The sequence below is a fragment of the Littorina saxatilis genome, linkage group LG8 (genome assembly GCF_037325665.1).
Source record: "Littorina saxatilis isolate snail1 linkage group LG8, US_GU_Lsax_2.0, whole genome shotgun sequence".
Classification (NCBI taxonomy): domain Eukaryota; kingdom Metazoa; phylum Mollusca; class Gastropoda; order Littorinimorpha; family Littorinidae; genus Littorina; species Littorina saxatilis.
In genome coordinates, this window is record NC_090252.1 from 115001 (window position 1) to 125414 (window position 10414).

A 10414-nucleotide genomic window follows, 5' to 3' on the forward strand; every position below is an offset into this window, starting at 1 on the left:
TGTGTGTGTGTGTGTGTGTTTGTGTGTGTTTGTGTGTGTGTGTGTGTGTGTGTGTGTGTGTGAATGTATGTGTGTGTGAATGCGTGCGCGTGCGTGCATGCGTGCGTGCGTGCGTGTGTGTGTGTGTGTGTGTGTGTGGGTGTGTGTGTGGTGTGTACCGGCTTTCATCAACGAACTAGCGCAGGTAATTATTTGGATAACATTTAGCGCTGCAGTATATAATCAATGTGGTTCAACGGTTTATTTATCAACTGTTTGCAATATTGATAGATTTGACAGATACTAGGCAATTGTTTCCCGTTTCTTGCTTTAGCAATTAAAAAAAATCAAAGGCCAGGCGCGGGGGGTAAACATTTGACCAACATCTTCTTTTGTGCGATTTGAAATTTGATTAATAATGAATATGATCAATGTTAATAATCATGATATGAATTCAGTTCTTTTTCAAAACTGCGCTCAAAACGTTGAGTATTGTTCATCACTGCCCTTACCCTTATTTTTATTCGATACATAACCTTTCACCACCGGTTGACTTGGGGGAACCAGCTCCAACCAAATAACAAGAAACTGACACATTGCTACCATCCTTAGAGCAGCACAAGAACACCAAAGTCCTGACTCAGGCAGCAAAGTTCAAGAGACTCGAGGACCATCTAATGCACTCCAGGATGAGCAAACCAACAAGAGGAAGGCTCAAATGTTCAAGCTTCCACCAACATAGCAGAATCCTGTAGAAAAAAAGAGACCCCGGACCACATGCCCCAACACATCCCCAGAGCCTACACCTTCCACCCTGGAATACATCTAGCTTCCCAACTATTGAAACAAACCAAAGGCTCTCAGTCTGATCAGGAGAGGAAATCACTCACTCTAGAGTTTCTTCACTCCATGCATCCCCAGGAGCGGTGAACCCATGTCTACCCAGATGAATCTGCCACCGAAGCAACCAGAGATGGCGGGGGAGGAGTGCTTACCATGTATAAATAAGAAGACGCTACTCAATTAGTTACAACGGGGAGACACTCAACCAATTACAAAGCTGAAGCAACCTGCCCAGAGCTAACGAGAAAATCGTCATCTTCACCGATGTCCTGTCAGTACCCCAAGCCCTAGATAAACACGACCAAGAGCTGAATGAATTTGAGTTTAAAAGCTGACGTCACGCTACAATGGGTCCCTGCCCACTGTAGAGTCCGCGGAAACGAAACATCGAACATACTTGCAAAGGAAGGAGGGCTCTTAGCTAAACAAAATGGTCTACTACCAAGAGGAAAAGACCATCATCAAGACCATCGCACGAACACAATGGCAAAAAGAGCACCCCAAACAGAATCCTTTCGAATGGACATAATAGGGTATATACAAACTACCTTGTGTTTAACATGTATGATATAGTTCAATTCTGCCTCAACTACACACGCTACAGAAAAAAGACAACCGACAATAGTTCTCTCTAAAAACATCGTCAATTGCAAAATGTGTTATTGCAGACGGTCAAAAAAGCAGATCTAGGAGCAGTTGGGGCACAAGAAAGTCTTGATGATTTCCAGACTGACTTCGACAAAGACCTCGACAAATATTCAATTGACCCTGGCAACCGAATGTGAGTATTGATTTTACAATGACATTGAATATGGGTAAGCTGGCAAGGGACAACCGTCAATACATTTCAGCATGCTTTGTTTTATTCTTGTTATAAACCCAGACTTATTAGATCCAGCTAAACAAGGAAAGTCGCGAGGGATTCCCAATGTTGCCGATTTATTCCACTGAACACAAAAACAAAACAAACAAACACGACCATTTATTTTAAATTAAAGAAAAGCCTCACTACTTTTTCACGTCTAAATGATACAAAAGACATTTATTTTATAGTTGCTGAAAGGCACATATGTGTTTTGCGTTTCTTACAGTTTTTGCTAAAAAAATAATACTACTAAGACATCACCTAAACTGTTTTGTGCACCCACCTCCAGAAATAATCGTCCTTCGAGAACAGCATCCTTGCATTATATTGTTTTAATATTGTGGTTGATGCATAGATCAAGATAGACGCCTAGGTACATCTGTATGTGTAAAGTCATCATGAAACAACTTTTAAGCGCGGACGTTCCTAACACACACACATTGTGACCAAACAATGACAGGTCCAGTATGGGATGTAACTAGGCAAATAAGTGTGTACAATTATACAATAATTGGTGAACTCAAACAAAGAGTACAATGAACAAATGATCCCGTGTTCTATTGGAACAAAACTGCAACAATGGATCAACTTAAATCAGTGTGTTGTCTTCATGGACAAAATGCTTGGTAGTCCAAACAATGTTTAAGAAGTTCCAGAGAGAGAGAGAGAGAGAGAGAGAGAGAGAGAGAGAGAGAGAGAGAGAGAGAGAGAGAGAGAGAGAGAGAGAGAGAGAGAGAGACAGAGAGAGAGAGAGAGAGAGACAGAGAGAGAGAGAGAGAATTGCCCTGTCGTCGTGGTATTAGTTGACGTTTTGTCAAGTCAAGTCAAGTCAAGTCAAGTTTTATTCCAATAAAACCCCGTGAGGGTACATGGAAAATTAAAAAACACAATAAAAACACATTTCATTCAACACCAAATAAAAGGAACTAAAACAAAAAGAAATCAGACTATGTACAGAAAAGGGAGTTGAGGGGTGAGGGAGAGCAAAAACAATACAAGAAACAATTCAACAATAATAATAAATAATAATAATAATAATAATAATAATAATAATAATAATAATAATAATAATAATAATAATAATAATAATAAAACACTACAAGTGCAAAGTGATTACATACATTTCTTTACTATGGGAAATGGGGGGAAGGGAGAGGGGGGGGGTGATGGGTGGGTTAACATAAGGACAAAAATACTATTACAAACAACACAAAACAGATAACGGAGTATAAAGCTAAAAGAGAATTAAATTTTACTCGCTTCTCAAACAGTCCATGACAAGTGTCATGAACTTTGCGAGTTTTAGCAATAAACTCTTTTTTGTAGTGGAAAAAAGTTCTCTGAATTTAACTGAATTGGGGCGGGCATAATAATAGCACCGTAACAACTGTTTTCTATAATTGGTAAAAAAAGGACATACAAAAATATAATGGAACTCGTCCCCAAGGTCACCTGATGAACATTTGTGACAGATTCTGTCTTGTCTAGGAATACCAAGAGTCCTACCTTTTTGTATAGGCAATTTATGATTCAGTGTTCTAAATTTTAAAACAGCGTTTGCTAAATTAACCGGCAGGATGGACAAGTACTTTTCAAACTCAAAATTCTCTTTATACATTCTATAATTATAATAAAACTCATTGTTATTTATTTCTGAATGCCAGGTTTGGACAAATTGGTCTTGTAGCCTATTTTTCATCAGTGCTTTGAAAGTATTAAAATAATCACCATCCGTTACATTATTGATAGTTTGATTGTGCCAAAAATCACTAAAGCCTAACTCATTTAGAACACCATGGACAGAAAGCAAAAATGTTGACTTGTATACACCAGATTCATACATTTTAAACAAAAAACGATATGTCACACAAGAAAGTTTGTCAGAACCATTAGAAAATGCAAGTTTGTACCAAAAATTCAACATACGACTTCGCTTGAATACTTACAGGGAACTGACCTAATTCACCCAAAACCATGTTTGTTGGTGTTGATTTGCCAACTTTCAAAATCATCTTAAAAAATCGTATCTGTAATTTGTTAGCTAAATCAGACATGTAAGGGCACCATACTTCAGAACCGTAAAGTAAAATAGGGACCACAGTTTTTTCAAAGAGGTCAATTTGGACATCAAGAGGCAAAAACAGTTTTCTAGTTTTACGTAATAAAGCAAACATGGCCTTGGAGGCACGGTCATACAAATTCTTCTGTGCAACAGTAAATTTACCATTGTAATCTACAATCTCTCTACCTATCTCTGTGTCTCTGTCTCTGTCTTTCTCTGTCTGTCTGTGTCTCTGTCTGTCTCTCTCTGTGTCTCTATCTGTCTCTCTGTCTTTGTCTCTATCTCTGTCTCTCTTCTATATCTGTCTGCCTCTGTCTCTCTCTCTCTCTGTCTCTCTGTCTATCTATGTCTCTCTCTGTCTCTGTCTCTCTCTGTCTCTGTCTCTCTCTCTCTGTCTCTCTGTCTCTCTCTGTCTCTCTCTGTCTCTCTCTGTCTCTCTGTCTCTCTCTCTCTCTCTCTCTCTCTCTCTCTCTCTCTCTCTCTCTCTCTCTCTCTCCGTCCTTCACAAATGAATCATGTGTCTCTCTTGTTTTTTTCTGTCAAATAGGGACATTGGTGCTATGTTCCTGTTTGATGTCATCCGCGTTTTACTTAAACCGCAGATGATCAATATGTTAGAAATGGATTATTTATCCTCGCGTGTTTCAGCATGGAGAAGATGGTCAGCATAATGTACCAGGGGGAAGTCGTTCGTTTGATTTTGGTGACGCTGGCAAAACAAGGTCTGCTCTTCCAGTCGACTCTGAATCAGTCCTCTTCCATTTTCACGAGAGGTGGCTTGAAAAGTGACCATGTTTCGCTCCTAGAAAGGTCAGATTTTGTGTCTTTCTTTGTGTGATTGTTTTGGGTATTTAGAAAAGGCAACGATGAAGACGACGATAATGAATTGCTACTGCACTCTCACAACATGAACATCATGTATGATAATTGTGTACCTCTGCAAGTCACATTGTATGCTGTCTTCACAAACGATCTTTGAATGAGAGTTAATAACTTTCTGAAAAGTAATACCATTTTTATTGGATCAGGCGGAATACTTTGGTGTGCTTTGTATTAATTATCATTTCACATTCCGGCAGTGGTGACGTGATCCATATTGTGCGATTCTTACTTTAGAGTTGCAAGAAAACAAAGATACTATATTTTGTTATTGGCTGCGACTCGCACGTTCATTTATTGTTGTATGGTTTTCGACCTGCATCTTTACGCCATAATGAACTCTTTTTTTATGAAACACAACTACAACACTCTAATTATCTCTGTTTGATTCAGAAAATATTAAATAATACAGTTATACCACACAAGCACTCGAGCTCGCAGAGAGAGAGAGAGAGAGAGAGAGAGAGAGAGAGAGAGAGAGAGAGAGAGAGAGAGAGAGAGAGAGAGAGAGAGAGAGAGAGAGAGAGAGAGAGAGAGGGGGAGAGAGAGTATGTATGTGTGTTTGTGTGTGTGTGTGTGTGTGTGTGTGTGTTTGTGCCTGTGTGTGTCAGTGTTAATAATAGATACGTGTTGCGGTTTGTAAAAGCTCAACAATGTGTCTTTTATACCCTACAGTGACACGAGTTACTATTTCACAAAGCATGTACTGACTGAGTTACAAGTGAAGCACTACACAAATGAGGACTGCAGAATAGTGCAACAGGTGACCCGGATCGTCTCGGAACGTTCAGCAAAAATGGCTGCGACAGGTGAATCACGAACAATCTTTTTGTGAGGTTATTGTGTAAAATATGGTTCATTCATTAACAACAACATAATTATACAACAGTGTTTTTTCGATTATGGAACTAAAATGAATATAAACGGAGACACTTGAATATACCTTTCCATATAAACGATCCTGCACCTTTGTCAAACGTTTGATTAGTAATGGGTAACAAACATCAACACGCGGTCGACCGTTAAAACCATGATTTCAAAAGAATAACTAACTCCACTGTGTATGTAATGTTGTGTTCGGTATTTTAGTGCTCTACAATTGACTGAACAACATTCAAGTAAAACCATACACAAAGAAAACAATCAAACAATCAAACAAACAAACAAGAAAAGAAAAAGAAGACAAACGCACAAACAAACAAACAAACAAACGAACAATAGTATTAATTGTTATTTCCTTTCCTCCTTAACAGGTTTGGCGACACTCATCAATTTCCTTGATCAACCTGCGGTGACAGTGGCTATTGACGGCCAACTAAACAACTATCATCCTTATTTCCAAAGAGTTATGGAAACACAGACTTCGAAGCTTGTGAAGCCAGGACTCAAGGTAACTACATTATGAAACACTAAATGAGCAAACACATACCAAACTATGACGTAAAGCCAATTGTGACAAACTATATATGCAAATTAAGCGGTTGACTGACCAGTTGCATTACTGCCATGATCACTGGGCTCTCATTTGACAATAAAATACATATTTACCATATAGCAGGGGCTACAAGTATTTGTCCTGCATGACCATGAATACATAAATACGACTACATGGTACCAGGTTTAAAAACGTATTTTCTTGTCTTTTTATTTGTTCTTGTATTCAATAGTTGAATAGTCAAACACTTGTTGTTAACCTTACCCAGAACGCCATGTTCATATGATTATGCTTATCCCGCAAAGACCGAAAAGTAGTTTGCCTTATTTTAACAGTGTACCATTTGATTTTAAACGTTGAATCCGTTAGATTTAAGCATCAAGAGTAATAAAACACTCATTAACCAATATGTAAGTTTCCAATCTCGTATAGTCCTGGCGTCGTCGAAGATTGCTTGACATAAATGTAAATCAATTTGATTGAAACATTCGGACCTGGCAGTGCCGCCTCAGTTTTCACTAAACGCCGGAAATGACGTCAGCAAAAGACATTTATAAAAAAAAAGGATAAATATTGTCTGGGGATAACATCTGGACAAATGTGTATGTAAAGTTTCATGAACATGGGTCACAGCGTTTTTACATTTAGTCAAGTTTTGACAGAACTTCATGAAATTTCATATGAGACTTCCTGGGTATGATATCCCCAGACATGTTTGTGCTTACCATTAACATTCAAGCTGGAGGTTTAAAGAAAGTTGGAATCTTTACACGAAAACAGCAATACTAACCGGATGTTACATAGTTTAGGTTAGGACATGGATACCGTATCTCAGTCTAGCGCTGTATCGAGGCATCCGCTTACGTCCAAGCAAAAATAAATTCGTTGAAAAATACTTGTTCTACACGAAGATCTCCTAGGGTGTTCCCTAGACGTAAGCGTTCAAACGAAAAGGTATTTGTATTGTATGTAAATGTCTGGTTGTGTCTGTGATCGGAATTTTATGGTTTATGGGCGGCAGCGTGGATCTTTAACTAGATATAATTATGTGAACGTAAGCCAATGAGACTAAAACTGTGCGCCACAAACATGTGTTTTTCATGGAAATCGACCTTGGCATCGGTGACGTCAAATTGAGAAAACAAGCTGCTTTTATTTTTAGACATGTATCATGTTTGACTGGTGTGCTTTTATTCCAGATCGTTTCAATGTGAACGCAATGCTTGGCTTATGCAAAGCTTAAACCAGAAGCTGAACAGGATGAAATAAAGTGATTGGACTTCTTTGAAGCGCGTTCGTACAACTAATAAAGCCACATACAGCGTGGACAGTACTTCCTAAGTCCCTGTATATTGGATACAAATAGACATATCATTGATTTCAAAACAAACAACACACGGTAACCACAAAAAAGAGTGTGCTAAAATGCCAGGCAAGACACCCTCCCACCCCCGTCACGTAAGTGCACCACTAAGCAAGAAAAGCATCTGGAGGTTCGCAAAGTGAGTTAGAAATAAAACCCTGTGTAACGGCTATGTATAGGTTTTGGAATCTTAATCAAATGACACAACGCGCTTGGTAACGATCTGCAAAACAAGGGGACGTAAGCGCTTTAAATGCATACACTATGTAAGGCTTATGATTGTGTGTGTGTGTGTGTGTGTGTGTGTGTGTGTGTGTGTGTGTGTGTGTGTGTGTGTGTGTGTGTGTGTGTGTGTGTGTGTGTGTTTCAGTTCAAGATTGTTTCTTCGCATGACGGAAGTGAAATGGGTGCAGCACTCATTGCGGCAGCCTTTTTGAATACTGCGCGTCGGATTGTGACAAATAAAGACAGTGACAAACAAGGACAAAAAGAGACAAAGAAAACACAAAACACACCGCCATCAAGGCCACTTCAACCACCCCTACGACGACCATCCCTCATCACCACTTCCACCACTTCCATCAACAGCGACAAAGGAAACTCGTGACTGGGTTGGCACAGAAAAATGAACAATTTCAGGTTTAGTCGTCGGCTTGTATTGCATTTACGACATTACATTGTGCATGGATTTGACAAAGATCATGAATTCGTTTAATTTACTCTCTCCGCAATTATTCAGAAACCGGTTGCCTGCAACAGGAAAGTTTATGTTGTCTTTATCGATTTTGAAAAGGCATTTGATACAATTTCCAAGCATCTTCTTTGGCCACTTGAAAAAAACTGTTTTCAAGGAAAATGTTTTGAGACCATTGAGTGTATGTATGAGTGTGTGTTTGCACGTGTGAGATGTGGAGGCAAGTTATCTGATTTGGTTGAATGTAAATGCGGGGTGCTCCCATGGGGTCGCCTTCACGCGGCGGGAGTGTTTCCACAGAGCTACCCCACCCCTTTACTTCTCTTCTTTTGTCTTATTTCTGCCTTACCAGTCCTTTCACCTATATTTCCTTCCAAGAAAACTCTCCCTACTATTCCCTGAAGTTTTCCAATTCTTTGCTTGTTGTCTTATTTCTACCTGACTGGATCCATCACCTTTATTTCACTTACCAAAAGTCTTCTTTTCCACATCCTTATTTCTCTGCCCCCCGCATGTCGTAAGAGGCGACTAACGGATTCTGTTTCTCCTTTTACCCTTGTTGAGTGGTTCTTGTATAGAATATAGTCAATGTTTGTAAAGATTTTAGTCAAGCAGTATGTAAGAAATGTTTAGTCCTTTGTACTGGAAACTTGCATTCTCCCAGTAAGGTCATATATTGTACTACGTTGCAAGCCCCTGGAGCAATTTTTTGATTAGTGCTTTTGTGAACAAGAAACACTTAACAAGTGGCTCTATCCCATCTCCCCCCTTTCCCCTATCCCATCTCCCCCCTTTCCCCTATCCCATCTCCCCCCTTTCCCTCGTCGCGATATAACCTTCGTGGTTGAAAACGACGTTAAACACCAAATAAATAAAGAAAGAAAGAAATGCGGGGTGCACGTGACACATGGAGAAGTTTGCAGTCCAGTTTTACTTTCTCTTTTTGTTAATGAATTAGCCCTCGATATTATTATCCAGGAAGGTACACATAGTGCAATTCTTTCACCTGAATGTATCAAATTGTTTATTCTTTTGTTTGCCGATGATATGCTTACCATGTTTGAAACCCCTATTTCACACGTTCAACTTTGTGTGTGTGCAGGTATGTATATATCAGTTTGCATAATTATGTGCGCGTGATTGTGAATCAGTAAAGTGCGCATGCGAGTGCAATTTAAGCGCGTGGAGGAGTGCCAGACATAAATATAATATGATTGACCCATTATAAAAGATTACATTTTTATGCAATTGTATTTGTCATGGTGCACCCCCTATTTATGGGCTATGGCCTGAATTAAAACAGTCCTGAGTCCTGAGAGTGTATGGATTTGACTTGTTGCTGTTCAGTATTCCATGACTTGCCTGTAACACACATTCTGTAGTCAGTAAATTGCTTTTGGAGTGACTGGTGAATTCAAGTTACTTCCCCTTTTTTATGTCGTTTGCTTCATTTATACAAGACGTTTCTACCCTTCTGTTTTGCCCTGCAATGGCAAGAAAAGTACTCAAGTATTTGCTCTGAACGTGTCTGGAACACGTAATTTCTTCAAAACAATCCAATGTCGCACCTGTGTAAAGAGACCCCCCAAGGGACTGAGCAAGAGTAGTCTCTTTAGACAGGTGGTCTTTTTGGAATTGGAAAGGTTCGCCATTTTGCAAACACTGAGACGTATTTCACACGTCACACACACACACACACACACACACACACACACACACACACACACACACACACACACACACACACACACACACACACATACACAGTGTTCTTTATTAAGCATATCTGGCCATCGCCGTGTGTAAAAGTGTGCCTGCATATTTAAAGTTAAGTACGGAAAAGAGCTGTAAGAACAAGACCATTAATTGTGGCGTAATTATTAGGCAGCTGATTCTCTTCAAAACACAACTGAAAGCCCCATTCCACCTTGTCAAAACCGTTCGCCTCACCGTTTCAGATCTGGTCAGGGTTTTACATGGGATAAGACCAGGGGCGGATAACATCAGTTTTAGGGGGGGGGGGGGGGTCCAAAGACTATCCATTCACTTGACCACACACGGAAATTTAAATGAACAGCCTGGGTGCTATTTGAGCACCGTGGTAATTTTGTTTAGACTTTAGTAAGTGCCTTTTACTCAAACTCACCACAACTGACCACAGCAAAAAGCCGGGGTGTTAATTTTAGGTATGTGACCAAGCGGAAGGATGGTGTTACCCTATGTACAGGCCGGAGATGGCGAGCGAACTGTTCACACGAAGCGGAGGGGGCCTTTACGGTTGTACGTTTCTGCTT

General features: G+C 39.7%; 1 protein-coding gene across 1 annotated transcript in view; it reads left to right on the plus strand.

Moving 5' to 3' along the window:
* LOC138972483 (hexokinase-like) overlaps nucleotides 1-9552 on the plus strand; it is a 42525-nt gene extending 32973 nt beyond the window's left edge. The window contains exons 11-15 of the mRNA XM_070345113.1: nucleotides 1491-1603; nucleotides 4398-4559; nucleotides 5304-5437; nucleotides 5882-6018; nucleotides 7797-9552. Of these exons, the coding sequence (XP_070201214.1) occupies nucleotides 1491-1603; nucleotides 4398-4559; nucleotides 5304-5437; nucleotides 5882-6018; nucleotides 7797-8033 (783 nt within the window). The 3' untranslated portion in view covers nucleotides 8034-9552. The remainder of the gene's footprint in view (nucleotides 1-1490; nucleotides 1604-4397; nucleotides 4560-5303; nucleotides 5438-5881; nucleotides 6019-7796) is intronic.
* Nucleotides 9553-10414: the final 862 nt, after the last annotated feature.